At 43.6% G+C, this 20,070-nt stretch overlaps 1 protein-coding gene across 2 annotated transcripts in view; it reads right to left on the bottom strand.

Annotated features, from left to right (window-relative positions):
• The window catches only part of FMN2 (formin 2), a 423,082-nt gene that overhangs the window by 101,236 nt on the left and 301,776 nt on the right, over positions 1-20,070 (bottom strand). For both annotated transcript variants that reach the window (XM_075203416.1, XM_075203417.1), the window contains one exon: positions 12,949-13,008. In XM_075203416.1, the coding sequence (XP_075059517.1) occupies positions 12,949-13,008 (60 nt within the window). The remainder of the gene's footprint in view (positions 1-12,948; positions 13,009-20,070) is intronic.

Genomic DNA, 20,070 nt, shown 5'->3' with positions numbered 1-20,070 from the left:
ACCAGCGCATTCAAATGATACCACGTAAGTGATGTCACTCAGGCGTTTTGAGACCGTGTATGGTATAGCCCAGGCAGCCTGGAGCTTGTTCTGGCGTGTGGGCATCAGAACAAGGATCTTCTGCCCTATCTCAAACACTCTGGCACGCGTGCCCTGATCATATCAAGTCTTCTGTTTTGCTTGCGCTACTGCTAGATTAGGCTGCGCGAGCCCCATGAGATTCTCTAACTGATCTCTAAGCTTCAACACATACCCCACCAGAGAGACATCCGGGTGGGTAGCTCCCCTTCCCAAGACTCATGGAACAGGTCAAGAGGTCCATGGACTCTGCGGCCATATAGTAGTTCAGAGGACGAGAAACTGGTAGACGCCTGCGGCACTTCCCGATAAGCAAACAGGAGGTGCGGCAGGTAGTGTACCCAGTCCCCCCTCTGAAGTTACAAATGCCTGTAGCATGTGCTTCAGAGTGCCATCGAACTGCTCGCACAGTCCATTAGTCTGGGGATGGTAGGGGGCAATACGGAGTTGCTGCACCCCGCACCCTGCCCGAAGACACTGGACCAGTTCACTCATGAACAGTGTCACTTGATTGGTTAGGATATCATTGGGGAACCCTACTCTGCTAAATACTCCTAGCAGCGCATCTGCTAATTTTTCTGCAGTTATGGAGGACAGAGCTACAGCCTCTAAATACTGGGTAGCATAGTCCACCATGGTGAGGATGTATCTCTTCCCTGATCTACTGGGCACAGACAGGGGACCTACTATGTCCACAGCCACTCGCTGAAAAGGTTCCCTAATTATTGGCAAGGACCTGAGGGGAGCACGAGCACTGGGGCACCTGAGACGCTAACACACATCACAGGACTTACAGTATGCCCGGACGTCATACGACATTCCAGGCCAGAAAAAGTTCTATGTCAGGTGCTTCTGTGATCGGTCTCTTCCCTGGTGTTCCGCCATAGGGATATTTTGGGCAACTGACATCAGTTGCGTGTGAATGCTCTGTGGTACCACCCGTTGAACTTGTTCCAGGACTGGTCTATCCCCATCTACTTTTCTTGCTACACGGTGCAACAACCTTGTACGCCAGGTCCCACTCCCTACCTCCATTGCTGGAAGGATGCCTTCCAGTGAGGGATCCGAATGCTGAGCTGCCCTGAACTCTTCCCTGTGGCCTTCACTATCGTCTAAATCAGGATATGCTGCAGGGGGGTCTATGATGGGGTTATTGGGGTCAGTCAAATTGGGGTCAGTCAAAGTGAGGTCACTGTGGTCAGCTATACTCACTGCTGGAGCTGGCATACTGCTAGGGACATAAGCATCACCGGGCACCCCAACAATATCAGGTAGGGAGGAGACAACATTCTCTGCGTTTCTAGGGGACGTAGCCTTTCCAGAGGCAAAGAGCTGGCAGTTTTCTGAAGAAATAGCAGGATGTGGTCTTTTCCTCTGGGCTGCCTGAAGCTGCGGTTGCTGGTGATGGCTGCTGTCTAGCAGCTGTGGTCTTTTCCTCTGGGTCTGCAGGTGTAGATCCTGAAGACCGTAATCAGGCAGCTTGGCTCCGAGTAATGGAGATGAGAAATGCGGTCATGATTCCACCCCAACATTGTTTCCCAAGATCACATCAGTTGGGAGGCCATCCATAACATCAACATCTCGCAACTCCTGGCCATCTCCCCAGTCCAGATATACCCTTGTGACAAGCACTTTCTTTTACAGTCCATCTGCCACAGTAACTTTGGCAGTGCAACCCTGCAATACTGCAGCAGGATCAATAAAATGGGGATCACAACAGTAATTGAGACCCCTGAGCCTCTAAATCCTTCACCCTGCAGGGATACCACTTGGACCGGTTGCAGGTTCCTCCATATGTTTTTGGGGGGTCTTTTGGACACACAGGTGAATCTCTCCACTGAGTCACCTTCAGACAGGCCACAATCCGTTTGCTGGCAGGGGTGGAAACAGTCTCTAGTGGCTCACCTTTGCCAGTTAAGCAAGTCAAGTAGGCCCCAGGACTCGGATTAGGGGCACGAGTCTGGGGTGCTGTGTCTGTCGGACAGTTCATCTGTAAATTACCGGTTTTCCCGCAGCTGTAGCACTTCTTCTTCAGCCTGGGCTCCGATGGTCTCTGATAACTCCCAGCGCAGAGCGGGGTGGAAGCTGGTGAGGGGTAACCGAAGGATTAGGTATTTGCTTTTGGGGGTGAGTAGAAGAGGGGTGTGTGACAGGATAGACTGACTATGCCACCCTGTCTGTTGTTGCTTTGAACCGGCTGGGCTTACTTTGCCACCGTTCCATTTCATTATTCCGAATACGCCTCTCCTGTCACAGTAGGAGGAGCCTGCTGCCACCACTCCTTTATGGTGTCCAGAACCACGTTCCTTTTGGGTAATTGTAGCTGCTAGTGTACTGCTGTGCTGGTACACTTGGCCTGGTACCCCTGACCGCTTACTATGGATTAGGGTGCTGTGGATGGATCCCCCCTGGTCTATCACACTGGCCAGGGCAGCTGGGTAGTGGCAGAGCGGTGGTACACAGCCTCACAGGCTATTTTTAGAATCAGCATGCAATTTGTTTATCCAAACATGGATTTACATGCAATGCAAAGCTAACAATATTTACGTTTATCTGTTCTATCCTAAAACCTTACTGTGATTTCCTACATCTTACAGTGGACATCTGACAGCACGTCTAATTATCCCTTCCTTTCCCTTAAGGGGTATTGGACACTCACATCAAAAGATGTAATTAGATGTGAGATTAGCATGGGTGCTTTCTTCCAACAGTTGCAGAATACACATTTCCACCAAAGGAAAGAATTTCCCAAGAAAATTTGCAAATCCCAAACAAGTCATTTCCTTACACCAAGATATACAAAAGACTTTCTAAACAAAGGCTTATTGTATCAGATAAATACATCAGAAATAATGCATTTCCTCTAGGAAGGTTAGAACAGAAAAAAATAAATTTTCTCCCCTGGTCTCAGAAATAAAGATTTCCTATATCAAAATATACACAATATCAAACATAAGTGCATTGGCAATTATATAAATAAGTGCCCTGCGCTATTTCCTTTAACTAAATTTATACCATAAGTTACTTTTAAGTGATCCAGTCACAGGGTGTCCCCCTGATTGTACAGTCCTTTGGTGTTCGCTGTTAACCTGGCGCTTCTGACAGTGCGGCCTCACTGCCACATACTGATCCGCCAGCCGGGAGGCTGCTTCCAGGATGCCTGGCTTCCTGTCCAGCACCCATTCTTTCATCTCTGGTGCACACCTCCTCCATGGTCGGGGCACCTATTCCACACACCGACTTCCTGGCAGACTCCTCATGGGTGGCGTGGAGGTTCTTGGTAAGGTCCCGGAACTTCAGGCGATAGGTCTTTGGGGTAATAGTGTACCATTTAAGGAGTGCCCTTTTACCTATATCATAGTCCGCACAGTCCTCTGAGGGCACCCCATGGTAGACCTCCAATGCACGTCCTTGCAGTGTGGGCACCAGATGCTTAACCCATTCCTCTCTGGGTACAGCGTGTAGCCTGCAGGTCCTTTCAAATATTCCCAACACAGCCCTCAAATTTAGGGCAAGATAAAGATGACAATCCTGATCGCCAGGGTATGCATCTCCCCTAGGCTGCATGAAAGGCGCCCTTCCCTCTTGGCGCCATGCCTCGATGACCTGTGCCCGCTCAGCTGCAGTCGCATTGTCCCCTAAGGCCGCCAGCTGGACCTTTAGCCCGACAGCCCTCGATCATCATAGGATAGAGGGATTGGTTATGCGGGGAAAGTATATTGAGAGAGGATGCTGCTGCCTGGGGGTCTGGTTCACCTAGCTACTAGTCGTCAACTGGGCCGCTGCCTTGGCCACTGCCGCCATCAGTTTTCTCTGGCTGGGTACCATGCTGTAGGTGCCACTCTTTCAGCAACTCTCATCACCCAGCTCGGTGAATGGCTGAGGTCAATGCCCTTGGCACTTCACAGAGTCTCAAGATCAGCCCTGAATAGTTTGGTGTTACCAGACATCCTGTGCGTTCTCCTGGTTGCGTTATTTCTCTCCTGAATAACTTGGCTCTCCTGACTGGTGCACGAAAAGCCACTTCTGGTTATCCCACTGCTTGCCACAAGAAATCTGTGACAGGATGGACCGCCGGTGGTGCTGGAAAGCTTGGTCCAAACCTCAGACAGCCGGGAACAGATTCGATTTTGGGTCTAATCAAAGATTCACAAGATTTTCAGCTTGGAGAAGTTCTCAAGTAGGTCTTTGAAGCTAGTGATGTTTATTTGCTTTCATACTGGTTGAAGGTACCAGTGATCAGGTCAGATGGAACAAGAATGATACATTCAGTACAAACCAGTGCTGTTTTATACAGTTTTAGGCACAGGGTAAGCCAGCCCCCTGAAGTCTGAGTTATTTTTAGTAACAGGATGCAATATGTTTACCAGGAAACAGGCAACGGCTCCCTGCCATGCATTCAAGTGTTGGTCACTCACATTGTATAGACTTATTTAGCATTTCCTGCTGTCCACAAAACAGACTCTCTCCTCACATATGCCTAATTGGAGATTTCCTCGAGCAAAGTTACAAAACACCAAACAAAACATTTCCTCTACCAATACTTCCTCAACAAATGCTTATTGCATCAGAAATGAATACCTCAGATATGAATGCCATTCCACTACAAAGTGACACACTATATAGCAAAATCAGAACATTGTAATGATATAAATAAGAGCCCCTGCGCTATTTCCTTGAAATAAATTTATACCATAAGTTATTTATAAAAGATCCAGTCACAGAAGTATAAAAGTTAATGCAAAATAAAATGTACAAGTCCAGAAAAACTTACAAGTGTAATTGTCATTACCTACCCAGTCCTACCTTCCTTACCTGATGCTCTAAAATTTAGTTATCTCCTCTCAGTTTTAGTTAATGTTTTGTGACATCACTTACCATGTACTGCATTACATATCCAAAAGGAGATAAGTGTTGATAATAGCAATGAAAAATAAATAAAACCACCATCTGTTCTGCCTCTATAAAGGATAATTAATAATTTGCTTTTTATTTATTTTTTAAATTTAACTTGATACAGTTTCAGAAACCTGAAAACAATCAACTAATAAAACAAAGAAACTTAACAGAATCAATTTCACAGGTGCAATCAAATGCAACTTGAAGCAGTTTTGGAACAAGTGCACAATGGATTCCTCCAATAGAGAAAATAAGATGTATATCTTGAAAAACGGATGAATAGGAGATGAGATTATGAAAACTCCACTACATTCATGTAGGAAAAAATACATTCTACTCAGACAGGGAAACAAATACTTATATAGGCAAAAGGACATACGAGGAAATGATCGGCATAGAACATAAGACCTATCAGTGTAATCCACACCTTGGAATAGCGATTATCTGTCAAAGCTCAAACATTAATATTGAGATCATTTTGAAAATAGAACCAACTGTCAAGTCCTGACCATCCACAACAGTAGAAGAATACAAAGAGAATAAATGATAGTGCAGAGATTGTGCTACATACAGCAGAGATGGAACACTGTTGTATTCAGCAGCTGATGACTGCTCATCACAGTTGTCTAACCCTTGATGGCCAACTATAAGTGGTTATGAATTGGGACTTTAAACACCCAGCAGCATACTTTGGTATGAGCTGTGAGTGACAGTGAGATGCCAGTGCTAAGCAAAAAATCTACAATGCTTCATTTTACTAAACTGCAATATACTGTCTAGTTCCAGGGGGAGAGAACAATATACAGTAACAAAGTTCACTTTCCAGACAGGGGAGGGCTGGGCCGGGGGGCAGGGGGGCATCGGCACCCCGGGCCGCTCAGAAACACACCCCCGGATGCAATATCGCCGATTTTTACCAGCGGCCGCATCCCATGACACAGGATGCAGCCGCGTCATCAATGACGCGCCCGCATCCTGTGTCATGGGATGCGGTCGCCTGTACGCCCCCTGAATCAGACAGAGACAACAGCGTATTAGCTGATCTATGTCTTTTATAACTACGAATATGTCTAGGATTTTCCAGCAATTGGTTTAGTCGGTCAAGATCTCTAGCCACTGCCGACCATCCCGCCTCCCCACTGTGGGGTGACTCTTGCAGTGCCGGGGAAGGAAATTGTACAACCTCCGGAGGTAATGAACTACTCATTTCCCCTCCTAACTTCATTGTGGGTTGTATATCAGAGGTAGATGGAAGTCTCATAGCCACCACTGGGATCTCTGCTGGTTTAGATAACAGGTTCACGAGGGTATTAACCCCCTGTGAAAAGGTTGCCATCCACTCTGGAGGCTCTGCCCCCTGAATAGGGCTGTCTTTAGGCTGCAATATTACAGGTGTCACAGCACAACCAGCACAAAGCCCCTGATCCAGACGTTCACTGGTTAATTTAACATTACACTTTGAACAGATCATATGTTTGCTAAGGGTGTGCACTGGCCACTTTTAGTGTTTTGTGTTTTGGGTTCTGATTTGTTTTGCCAAAACACCTGACGAAAGGTTTTGGTTCTGATTTAGGGTTTTGGGTTCTGATTTATTTTTTAAAAAGCATAAAAAGGGTTAAAATCAAGTTTTTTTGTTTATTTTTCACTCCTACGCTATTTTTAACCTCAATAACATTCAATAACAATAATTTACACTAATTTCCAGTATATTCGGAACACCTCACACCTCACAATATTGATTTTTGGTACAATATTTGATTTTTTTGGTACAGCAGCAACAGTGAACGTATTTTGAAATAGCAGTACCTAATTTTTGGTACAGCAGCAACAGTGAACGTAGTTTGAAATAGCAGTACCTTTTTTTTGGTACAGCAGCAACAGTGAACGTAGTTTGGAATTGCAGTACCTATATTTGGGTACAGCAGCAACAGTGAATGTAGTTTAATATCTGATACGCATCTATGTGGACTGCGTAGTGGAGTGGCCCCGGTACCCAATTTGGTACCGGGGCCACAATATATCACCCTCAACTGGTCTGAATTCCACTGCACATATGGCTGCTCCTACATCCTCTGCAGCATATAGAGGGTGTAGTTCGAACGCGTCACTACCTCTTGTTTTTGACGACCATGGTACAGAGCATTCATCATTGAGATCCCATCAAGTATGTCAAAGACAGACAGCATTGAAGTGTTATTTGTTGACTTTGTGAACAAAAAAACTGTCCCTGTTACAAATCTTCGTGCAATGAAGAGTGACTTTTTCATTTAAAGGCTCAAGCTTTCAAGTGTAGTGTTTATAACATCATTACATCAACAGGTAAAAATCCTTTTAATTGGGATAATGGAGCCACAAAGGAAATTGCACATATGTAATGCCCGCACAATGTTACTGGCGTTGTCTGACACCACAAATCCCCAGGAGAGTCTAAGTGGGTTAAGCCACTGAGAGATTATTTCCCTCAGTTTCTGGACTGATGCACCACTGGACTCAGCAAGGACAGAGCACTGGACTGATGCACCACTGGACTCAGCAAGGACAGAGCACTGGACTGATGCACCACTGGACTCAGCAAGGACTTTTTGGTTTTTTTTTTATGTTTTTTTAAAAGGATTTTTGTAGAATTTTTCTTTTTTATGGAAGAATTTTTAATACTTTTAAAATAAATATGCACTTAGCAGAACAAAGCAAAGGACAAAAGCACAGCTGGACTCAGCAAGGACAGAGCACTGGACTAATGCACCACTGAACTCCGCAAGGACAGAGCACTGGCCAAAGCACCACTGGACTCACCAGGACAGAGCACAGGACAAAAGCATCACTGGACTCAGCAGGACAGAGCACTGGTAAAAGCACCACTGGACTCAGCAGGACAGAGCACAGCACAGCACAGCACAGCACGAGAAATAGCAGGACAGAGGACCACCTAACACACCCTCCCTCTTCCCTGATCAATGCCCGAGTGAAGATTGCAGCGGCAAGCAGGGAATTTAAAGGTTCCGAGTATCGCGAGATCCGACAGCGGGATTATGACTCAGAGCCTCGTTTAAGTTTCGGAATCTGCAGGAATACCCGGACAGTGCTCGGATCCGCATTGTTCGGGGGGGGGCTCGGATTCCAGGAATCCGAATCCGCTCATCCTTAATGTTTGGCATGTGTTGCTTTGTTTTTTCTCCCAATAATGGCTGATAAAAGTAAAGCCACAAACAACCAGACAAGCACAAACACTCAATAGTTATCAGAAATCCTAACTAATTATGTCTTAACACATTACAGCATCTTTGAATCAACACAGGAGAGACAAATTTTGTTGTTTTATACAGGCTCTACTTAACATATATGCCCATAACAATTATACTTCTCTATCCATGCAATATAGAGAAAATAAATGATACTTAGCAGGGAGATGTTTGCCAGCAGCTGTGCCTCCTCCAAATGGCTGCTGTTTCCTTCCTTCCTTTGTAATTTGGCGCCAAAAGGAATCTTCCACCTGCTCGCTCAGCAGGGGAAGGGGGAGGTTTTCTAACTTCCCCCTCCCTGGCTCTCTCTGTTTCACCTGTGCAGACTGACAGTAATTTCCACACACTTCCTGCGAGTGGAATCGCTGATATCTGCTCCTCTGTTCCCCTCTGCAAAGCGCTGAATAGCGCAACCATTAGCTCAAGTTACCCCTCCTCTTTCCTTGAGGAGGAGACTTGGTATATTCCATGGCCCCGGGGACGGCAAGAGCACCGGCGCTTACTGCCTGTGGCAACGCCTCACTCTGCTAGCAGTGTGAGAGCGCATCTCCCACTGCGAGAAGTCTCACTGTTTCCAACCTGTCAGCGGGTGCCGCGGCTCCCCCGCTGTACAGTCCTTCTCTGCTCACGAGTGCGCTCTGTCTCACAGAGCCACTCGTGCACTATGTCAACAGCTAAAGACAAAAAAAGCCTAAACCCAGTGAACTCCGTTCACTGTGCAGCTCTCCAAACTTCAGCCCATACTCCTAGGGCACCTACTTCAAACTGAGTTCTGTGGGGAAGGGGCGGGTGGATATGCCTGTCAGCAGCAAAAGATTAACTATTTGGGTGCCAGACTCCTCCCTACCCTACTCTACCCCATGGTTAGTAGTGTCCCCCAGATGGATGAAAGAGAAATTATAGATTATAATTTCAGATTTCTCACAAATTCAGAAAAAAAAAAAAAAAAAAGTTCTTATAAATGCAACTGAGGCTACAATTACATATTAATTTGGCAAGGAAAGTGAAGAGTCTTTCCACAGATAAAATATCATTCTGCCTGTCACGCCTGAGGATCTGTCTGTACCCAGACTGGGTGATGTCTCTGGAGTTAGGCTGGTGACTTGATACACAAAGCTGGGTGGCCTAATTATGTTCCTTTGCATACAGATAAAAGGACTGCTAAAGGTGGTGATAGAATAGAGGAGGAAATCAGGCAGGAACTGGATTGCTGAACCAAAATGGAACTGGAATGCTGGAATGGAAACGTAACTGTAATGCTGGAACGGGAACGTAACTGGAATGCTGGAACGGGAACGTAACTGGAATGCTGGAACGGGAACGTAACTGGAATGCTGGAACGGGAACGTAACTGTAATGCTGGAACGGGAACGTAACTGGAATGCTGGAACGGAACGTAACTGCAATGCTGGAACGGGAACGTAACTGGAATGCTGGAACTGGAACGTAACCGGAATGCCGGAACTGAATGATGCTGGAACTGGAATGATGCCGGAACTGAGCCAAAACGCTGGAACTGGAATAATGCTGGAACCAGAATGTAACTGGAATGCTGGAACTGGAATGATGCTGGATCCAGAATGATGCTGGAATGCCAGAACCGGGATGGAACTGGTAATGCTGGAACCGGACTGGAGCAGGAATGCAAACCGCATTGTCTGAACTGGAACAACAGAAAGGATTGCAGACTGCTGGGAACCAGGTTGGCGTTTGAAATAACAACATTGCACTGGCAATAGGCAAGGGCTCCAAGAAGTCCATTTATAGTAGTTGATGATTCAGTATTGGAGACTGCGGTCAGCTGGGCAGAAGCAGCACTTTGAGTTGCTGAGATGGATCAGGTGACCATATCCAAGATGGCAGTTCCCAGGAACTGGTTTTGGAGGGAAACCTGAAGTGAAGGTTACTACCCCTGATTGGCTGTAAGGAATCATGTGACCGAATCCAAGATGGCAGCGCCCATACCCTGATTGTGGAAGAATCTCTGTAGTGGAGACAGACTGGATAGCATATTGCAGAGTGATCTGAAACCAGCAGAACCCGAGGACCGCAGGGACAGCTTGGTAAGACAGCGGATAGGTAAGTAACAGGACCTGAGTGTCACATAACCTAGGATGGATAGAGTTGCTTACTGGTTTCTGCACCACTCAGCAACGAGGTGCGGAGTCTAACGTGTCCCAGGTCTTCGCCAGGGACCCCCGCAAGGGAGTGTGGGCTTTGCTGCGGGAGACACGCAGGTCGCGGTCTTCAGAGAGAGCAACCAGTGAAGCGTAGATGGAAGAGGATTCTGTTGGTCCGTGTCAAGCCGTGCGAGCAAGTGGTACCAGAAAGGTCAATAGCATCCCGTTGCCTAGCCAAAGGTATTTTAGAAGTCTGACAGATGCACTTGATACAATCAAGAAGGAACGTGTTACTGTTATTGGATGTTAGGCAATTTAATGCATTACAAAAATATTTTGTAGAATTTATATTTTTTTATCTTTAGTGAACATTATTTACTATGTAGTCTGTTAATTATTTACTCAGACATGCTCTACAGAAAACCATGATAGACAAGTGTAAGCACAAAGAAAGGAAAACAAGGCAAATATTATTAATATATTTGGCCTGTACTGGAGCACTGCACAAACTGACTTTAACTGAAATTAACAAAATCCCAGAATGTACATGGATCGCTTAAATAAAAGAGATATTGTTTTTGTTTTACTTTGAAATAAATCGAACACATTATGTCTTCCACAGTTAAGAGAAAACATAAACTAATAATGAAAATACTGCTTTTGAACATAGCTGTGTCTTCTTATGTAGTTTCATTATCCATGGTCTCTTCTTATATTTAATATTTATTGTTTACTTGCCCCTTACTCATTTGTATTTTGTTCTTGTTTATTTTTTGTTGATTGTACGGCACTGCAGATTCTGTAGCACCTTATAAATAAACTAAGATGGTGATTATGATTCCTCGACTCTATCAGCTTTTCTTTATTCTTTAGACAACTTACTGTTTTAATGTTTTACTTCTTTAAGAATGTCAACCTATGTCATTTATAAAATTAAGGGATGTCTTTATCCACTTACTTGTCAGTGTCCCATACTTTATGTAGGACAGATGAGTCAACAACCTAGAACAGGAGTTCAAAACCACAAATTCACATTTGTAAATACTTCCAGTAATTTAGAAAACATTTGTCTCCAGTGTGTTTCTATTTTCTACCTACTATAATGATTTGTAAATTATTTCACTATGGAGGCAATGAATCTATATAAATCTTCCATAAGAAGGAGCCTCTTGCAACATGAAATTTAGTAGAAATATAATAGGAGTTCTATGTTTAATTGTATAATTACTTATTGCCCTAAACATGTATTTTTTTTATCATCAGTTTTTCCACAATTTCATTAATTGTTTTTTAATTGGGTTTATTTTAGGCACTCATTTTGCTCCTTTCTGCCCTTTTACCATATGACTTTTTCCATTATTCCTTAATTATGGATTTGTTCTGCTTTTCATTGGTATCTATTTCTACATAGGAGAACACTTTAATTTATAATTTACTTTATTTTGCTTTGCAATCCTTATCCTGTTTTACTCTAATACGTTAATCTTTATTATTACTTAGTCCAATCCAAGTAAACATTTTAAGTTATTTGTTTTATATAGTTTAATTATATATTTTCACCATATACAGTGATACTTATTTTAAATCTAAGTGCATACTGTTTAGCATTTCATCAGTTTTACTTATACTGAATTTTTTGCTTTCTACATGGGTGACCTACTGCTTACATTTATAATATTTTTCAACTGTCAAATGACAGTTTAAAGAGTATTTACTCTCCCCTTCCTTTATTCTGTGCATGACATAACTTGGAATTACCTTTTATATAAAATGTCAATATGAGGTATGTGATTTATTTCTGTCACTGGGCCTTCAGTTTGTTAGTCTTGTTCTTGCTTTCAATTATATTTAAAGTTTTAAATATCTTTGCTTATAATGACAGTATGACATACACTTTTAATCTATTTACCCACCTGCATTTTATCAATACATGGGGGTATATTTACTAAACTGCAAGTTTGAAAAAGTGGAGATGTTGCCAATAGCAACCAATCAGATTCTAAGTGTCATTTTGCAGAATTTACTAAACAAATGATAACTAGAATCTGAATGGTTGCTATAGGAAACATCTTTACTTTTTCAAACTCGCAGTTTAGTAAATATACCCCTTAGAGTCCCAGGGGTTCATTTACCAAGCGGTGTTACAGTGACGGATCCGCTGTACCAATGTGTAAGACATTAGGGGGTATATTTACCAAGCAGTTTTGCCATCATTTTTTAAAATGGCAATTTTATTAAAGACAAAACCCAAAAGTCTTTGTTGTTAATAAAATTACAAATTTAAATAATGTTTGCAAAGCAAGAGTCAGCAGTTTGTCGGAAACGTCACTTGGTAAATATAACCCCCAATGTCTTATACATTATGTATCAGAATATTGCAGAAAATTCAACATGACTAAGTCAAGCTGTACTAACCATTCACAGATACCAAACACACACTCAACACTGTGCCATGCTATAGGATGTTCACATTTTACATAATAATCACAATATAACACTATTTTATTTAAATAGTGCAACACTCCAGTTCCAACTGTAGGGAAATATAGTTTTAGTTTATAAATTACATTCAATTTAAATATATTGAAATGTAGCAAATTATGTAGACTTACATCATCAAAGTGGCGCAAGTAGTATGAAACAATATATGAAAGCAAATTCCTGCTGTTATCCTAGAAAAAAAGAGAAAATGCAATATAATTACAATAATTGTCAAACAAAGGTTATATAGTTAGTACAGTTGAAAGAAACTCAGGTCCAAGTTCAACTTTAGAAGCAAGAGTAATAATATTTTTGTTAATGTGGAGAATCTAATGTTTTTTCATTTAGAAGGGGATTTTAGCTTCTTACAAATGAATACAGCCCCACTCCCATTTCCCAATCTTTAATATTTTAGCATACTACAATTCAAATGCTTTCTTATTATAGTTATAAAAAAGAAAAGTATATTGGCAATTTAAGATTAACAAGTTTAGACTAGCAAGATTGTCTCATATGTTGTGTGTAATGGTGGTGCCACAAATGTGCTATAACATATAATTTGATCTACCTTTATATTGACGTTATACTGCATATTCACAAATAATCCCAAGGTTGGTGGCAGCTGGAGATGGTTATACTTTAGATCACCTTTGTGCTTAAAATTTAAACAAGTATAAAATATCTAAAAATGTGTGAAGGCAGTGGGAAATTATTGCGGTAGTGCCAAGGATTGTAATCACACCAAGTACAAGGTTGTTTAGAATATCCACTGAATACTATTTCTAATATTTAAGTTAAGTGAGTTTAACTGTCATTGCTGTTGCTCTCTATTCCTCACTTGGTGATCTCCACTGCTTTCTTGGTGACGGCAGCTGCCACCAAACAAGGGGAACAACTGTCCTCATTCTATTTACAGCTGCGAGCATGACACTAAAGAAAAACACAAGGCTACACACAGTTACTCCAAACTTACACATAATCACAAGAGTGTGTGCACAGCTCAAAAACAAAAGTTTCCTCTAGAACCTATAGAGGAAGGATGTTCCGTTATGATAAATGGTGAAGGACAGTTATGGTTGCCAGCAGCTCATGGTTCATGTTTCAGGTCTCTGCCTTTTGCAGTATCTGTCTGTAACAACCATACTACACCACCAGTGACTGCACAGAAATGTCAGTCGCTAATGACTACTTTAGTATTTGAGGCTTCTATTGCTGTTGCCTGACAATAGCCACCAGCATTTGCCCCACCAGCAAATACAATTGTTTCTTCATGTTAGATTGTTATCTCATTTAGGCAGGGCCATCTTTACTGTTTTAAGTCATAGTATGTCATTTGTTTGTGTCATATTATGATCCCTTCAATTTACAGCACTGTATATTATGTTGGCATGTTATAGTAAAAATAATAAGTGTCTTGCTTTATTTGTAAGTAAAATATAGATAGTACACCGTGTCAGCTTATGTAAATGATTATCAAGAAATATTGTGATATGGAGCAGTATAAAATATCAAGGCAGGCCCATGGATGCCAATGTTGGACAGGGTGAGCACACACTACCTGAGCCTCTCTTGAGGGTCCAGCTGTGGGAATTATCGTGAAGGTGGATGGGGATCTGTAGAGAGCCACAAATAGCTGAAAAAACTGTAAAGGACCAAGCTCCGCAGGTCAATTCCTCACTGCTTTGAAGTAATTTTGGTCTAGAAGAAGTGCATCCGAACAACGTACCTTCAAATATTTTAAAAATAACCTTAACCGATGGCCATACCCACTGAAACTATGCCCAGACCTGAACAAACCATGCCCAGATTCACCCAACCCACATTCTCAGAAAGCTATGCCCATTTCTGAGTCAGAACTTAGATAGTCCCAGAGTGAAGTATGTAAGAAGGACATCAAGCTGGATTAAAGAGATGCAGTCCTTGGTAGCCTGTGTATTCTGTCTTTAGATGCAGGTCAGTAGCCGGGGAAGAAGCATTCAGACAACGTAGGAGACAAGGTCACCAGTAGGGATGTATTTTTATATCCGGAGTGAGCCAACCAATTTGATAAGATCATTGTCGAAAGCAAAAATGTCACTGAATTTCACGTTGGTGGGGGTTTTGGTATTTTGTAAAACTGGGATGAATCTTTTCTAGGTCACAGGATAGATGGGCTGTATCTTAATTGTTTGGATAGCTATTCAGGGGGTTAAAGATGGGCAGAAGTGTGGAAGAGGTTTTAAACTAGGGACTAAGATGAAGGTGAATCAGTGTGCACTATAGTGTTGACAGGGAATAAATCCTAAAGGAAATGAGGTAAAAGTATGGTTAGGGTTTAAAAATATAAAATATATGGTAATATATGCTAGGAGTTTTCCAAACAAAATAGGTGAATTTGAATTAATGATGTTGGAAAATAATTATGATATATTGAGCATAACTATGATTTGCCCTGATGAAAGTTATGAATGGACAGTGAATTTATATAGCATCTTTAGGAATTATTGGAAAGATAGCAAAATGGGAGGGTGTCAGGCGCCATCCCCGCAGTACTGCTGCTGCCAGGCACGGACGCCTGACTCCTTCTTGCCGCAAGTGTTCTGTTGTCTAGCAACAGAATGCAGTGCTCCAGGCCATCTGCATACATACACTAGGCATTCCGTTGCCGAACAGCGGTGACGCTTCCTGTCTAATCGTTAGGCTATTCGATTCACACCTGCCTATCCAGAGCAGGCTTTCTCCAATCAGGAGCGCCCTTCCTCTATTTAAACCTGCCTCTGACACCACTAGGGTGCCAGAGTATTAGGCTCACACCTGATCTCCAGCGTTGTTCCAGTCTTCTGTTCCTAGTATCCTACTGACTCGACTTGTTACGGACTTCTCTCTGGATCCTGATTTGGCATTGACTCAGCTCTCCTAGTACTCCTCGGCTTCCCTGACTACTCTTTGGCTTCTGACTCGGTACTGCATCGTCCTCCTGGTTTCGATCTCGGACTGTCTGACTACCCGCTGTACACCTATCTGTCTGGTGACTGTCTTGGAGAACCACGACCTGTGCACTCTTTGCAGCCAAGTACATACCTCCGTTCGGGGTTCCCTGGTCAGTCGCGTCAACACCAGCATATAGCCTCCATCACTTTACCATTGTAACAGTATAGTCTGGCCATGGATGGACAAAGTGAACCCTCCGCCCCGGGATTTGTTGCTACACCTAGTACAGCATGTGGAACAGGAGAATAACCAGACTCAATTACTGTAGTGCATTTAAAGAGTAGTCTCACGCCTGGACTCTATACAGGGATCACTCACTTCTCGGGCAGCCACGGCATCTTCTTCTGTTTCTGCTGCTCCGGTTTTTGGTTCCGGGAATTCAAGTTCCAGGGGTCTTCGCATTCCCACACCTGACAAGTATGATGGAGATCCAAAGAAGTGCTGTGGGTTTTTGAATCAGTGCTCGATCCATTTTGAACTTGCTCCTGAGAACTTTTCTTCTGAGAGAAAGCTAAGATAGTCTTCATCATTTCCTTCCTTACTGGTCAGGTCTTCACCTGGGCATTTACTCTGTGGGAACGCAATGACATCTTACTCTCCAATTCCACTTCCTTCATTGAGGCCTTTGGTAAGGGTTTTGACGAGCCTGGTAGAGTGTCATCTACTGCTTCCAGTCTGTTGGCCTTATGTCAGGGGACCCTTTTCTGCTGGTCAGTACGCAGTCCAGTTCCAGACCCTTGCTTCTGAGTTGAAATGGAATGAAGAGGCCACCTTCTGACAAAGGTTGTCTGAGCACATTAAGGAAAACCTTGCTTCTAGGGATTTTCTGACCAAGTTGGATGACTTGATCTCCCTCTGTGTGAAGGTGGACATTCGTCACAGGGAGCGTTCTCAGGATAGGGATCGTTCTGGACGTTTTTTCCCCCGGGTAGTTCCTTGCTTCCAGACTCCTGCTGTTCTACCCTCCACCATGCCGCCGGAGGAACCTATGCAGCTGGGCTGTTCTCATCTCACACCTGAAGAGAGAGAGCGCCTGATCAAGAATCATCCCTGTCTATATTGCGGCGAGGCTGGGCATGTTCTCTCTGCTTGTCCAAGGAGACCGGGAAGCGCTCTTCCCTAGACGATACCAGGGAGATCACTCTAGGATCCTAATCCTGTACTTCCTGTTCCCTCAAGAACCCAAAATTGTTAATGCCTGTTGCCCTGTTCTCCTCCCAGGGTTCTCACCATCTGTCTGCCTTCGTGGATTCCGGATTCGCCAGGAACTTCTTTTCTTCTCTGGCAAGTTAACTCCATCTTCCCTTGTTTCCATTGCCGCAGCCTTTGGCCCTGACTGCAGTTGATGGCAATAGGGTCTCTAATGGCTCTCTCTCATCCATCACCGGGCCCATTTGCCTGCAGGTAGGAGTCTGTCACTTAAATGGATCAAGTTCCTAGTGTTTCCCCAATTTGTCAACTCTGTTATTTTGGGGTTACCATGGTTAAGAACCCATTCTCCCCAGTTTGATTGGCATTGTGCCCAAATTGTATCTTGGGGGTATTTTTGTAATAAGCACCGTCTCTGTTAACATTCCGTGTCTTTTACTTGCTACTACCACTGGTCTACCCAAGCCTTATTCTACCTTCCTAGATGTGTTTAGCAAATCTGCCTCGGAGGTTATACCTCCTTATCGGTCTTGGGATTGTCCCATTGACCTCATTCCTGCCATGAAGATTCCTAGAGGCAGTGCGTGATCTCTTCTTGAGACTCCAGCCATGACAGATTACATCACTAAGAACCTTCAACAGGGATTTATCCATAAGTCCTTCTCTCCTGTGGGGGGTGGTTCTTTTTAGTCAAAAAGGACGGCACGCTTAGACCTTGCATTGACTATCGCCAACTCTATGATATAACCATGACGAATCGCTATCCTCTCCCCCTGATCTCTGAATTATTTGACAGAATTTGTGGTGCTTGAATTTTCACTAAGCTGGATCTCAGAAGAGCATATAATTTGGTTCGCATTCAATAGGGGGACGAATGAAAGACTGCGTTCAATACTCGCTATGGTCATTACGAGTATCTCGTCATGCCTTTGGGCTTTGCAACGCCCCAGAGGTTTATCAATGAGATCTTCCGGGACCTGCTCTATCAATTTGTTGTCATTTACTTGGATGACATTCTCATTTTCTCCCCAGATATCTCTACCCATCGAAGCCATGTTTGTGAAGTCCTTTCTTGCCTTCGCAAGAATCATCTTTTTTGCAAACATTAGAAATATCTCTTCGAATTGCCACAGGTACCCTTTTCAGGCTATTTAATCTCCAACTCTGGTCTTCAAATGGATCCTAAAAAGGTTGATGCAATTCTCTCCTGGCCTCTGCCTTAGGGTCTCAAAGCCACTCAACATTTTATTGGCTTTGCCAGTTATTAGTGTCAATTTATTAAGAACATCTCCACCATTATCGCTCCTATTACGGCCCTCACCCCTGCCAGTGCTCATACTAGATACTGGCCTCCGTCTGCAGTCGCCGCTTTCAACACATTGAAATAGGCCTTTTCCTCTGCACCAGTCATCAATTGACCTGACCAGAGCAAGCCTTTTCTCCTGGAGGCTGATGCTTCCGCAGTTGGGATTGGTGCCATTTTATCCCAAAATCTTCTACTGGTACCCTTCTTCCTTGTAGCTTCCTGTCCAAGAAATTATCTCCTTGTGAAAGGAATTATGGCATCGGTGATAAAGAGTTGTTGGCCATCAAGTCTGCTCTGGAGGAGTGGAGACACCTCCTTGAAGGGGCTCTTCACCATGTTACCATTTCTACGGATCAGAAGAATCTGGTTTATTTGCAATTCAGATGCCATTTTGTCTATTGAACCTAAACCTATCCTTAACCCTTCTAGCATTGCTGCTCTTACCAGCTCCTCGGTCAGGACTACACTTGTTGGCTGTTTCTTTGTTGATCCTCATCTCCGTCACAAAGTTCTCCAATGGGCTCATGTTGCTAACTATGCAGGTCATGCCTGCGTTAAAAGAACAGTTGCTTTATTGTCACATTATTATTGGTGCCCTTCTTTCCCTGCTGATGTTCAAGATTTCGTTGCAGTCTGCCATGTTTGTTCCCGGCACAAGACTCCCAGAAGTCTTCCTGGAGGGTTGCTCCTTCCTCTTCCTATTGCTGATTCTCCATGGCTAAGTATATCCATAGACATTATTACAGAACTGCCGAAGAGTCATGGATTCAACATCATCTGGTTTGTGGTGGACCGTTTTTCTAAGATGGCCCATTTTACACCTCTCAAGGGCTTAACCTCTGCCGCCCAACTCGCTCCTCCATTCATCCAGAATATTTTCCGCCTCCATGGCTGTCCTAAAGAGATCATTTCGGACAGAGGAGCTTAATTTGTCTCCAAATTTTGGAAATATCTCTGTAAAAGCCTTGGTATTGAACTTAAATTTTCTTCCGTCTACATCCCCAGACCAATAAGCAAACAGAACGCATCAATCAAGACCTTGGGGTAAATGTATCAAGCTGCGAGTTTGCCAGCGTGTTGAAATCGGGGGTAAACGATTTTTTTTTAAAAAAAACTGGAGATGTATCAAGCTGCGATTTTGACACTCATGTTCGAAATCGCTGGTCATCTCTGGCGATTTTGAGAGATGTAAACACTCCAGAGTTTAGCTAACTCTCCTGTGTTTGGCAAACTCTCCTGTGTTGTAACAGTGAGTTGTAAACACATCACTGTTACACTGACCTGTCATACAGCTGCCAGAGCTCCGGCAGCTGTTAAAATGTTAAAGAACAGATAAAAGTTTAAAAAAAAAGCAAGCGTGAGGTCTCCCCACTATTTATGCTTAACCCTAGTGCTGCCTGACTAGTGCTGGTCCCGTGAAAATCGGGGAAAAATTTTGCGTGGGGTCCCCCCGATTTTCACTTTACCAGCACTAGGCAAACCAGCCAGGGTTGGCGGCACTATAGCAGGGGGACGCGCGGCAGGGGTCCCCCTGCCATAATGACTAACCAACCCTAGACTGTTCAGCGCTGGGCTGGATTCCCTAGGGAGTGGGGTTCGCTGAAAAAAATGAGCGGGCCCCCCCTAGAAAGAACCAGCCCAGCGCTGATAGCACAAGGGCTCTTCCTACTACCCCTGGGCTGTGGGTAGTAGGGTAATACGGCGCTAAATGGTTAAAAAAAACAAACTGACACCAATTTTGTTTCTGGAACTACAAGTCCCAGCCAGCTAGGTTGCCAAAAACAGTGTGGCCATGCTGGTGCTTGTATAACTACAAGCACCAGCATAC

The sequence above is a fragment of the Mixophyes fleayi genome, chromosome 3 (assembly GCF_038048845.1).
Source record: "Mixophyes fleayi isolate aMixFle1 chromosome 3, aMixFle1.hap1, whole genome shotgun sequence".
Lineage (NCBI taxonomy): Eukaryota > Metazoa > Chordata > Amphibia > Anura > Limnodynastidae > Mixophyes > Mixophyes fleayi.
The sequence above is the reverse complement of the archived record's forward strand: the minus strand, read 5'-3'. Positions and strand labels throughout refer to the sequence as shown.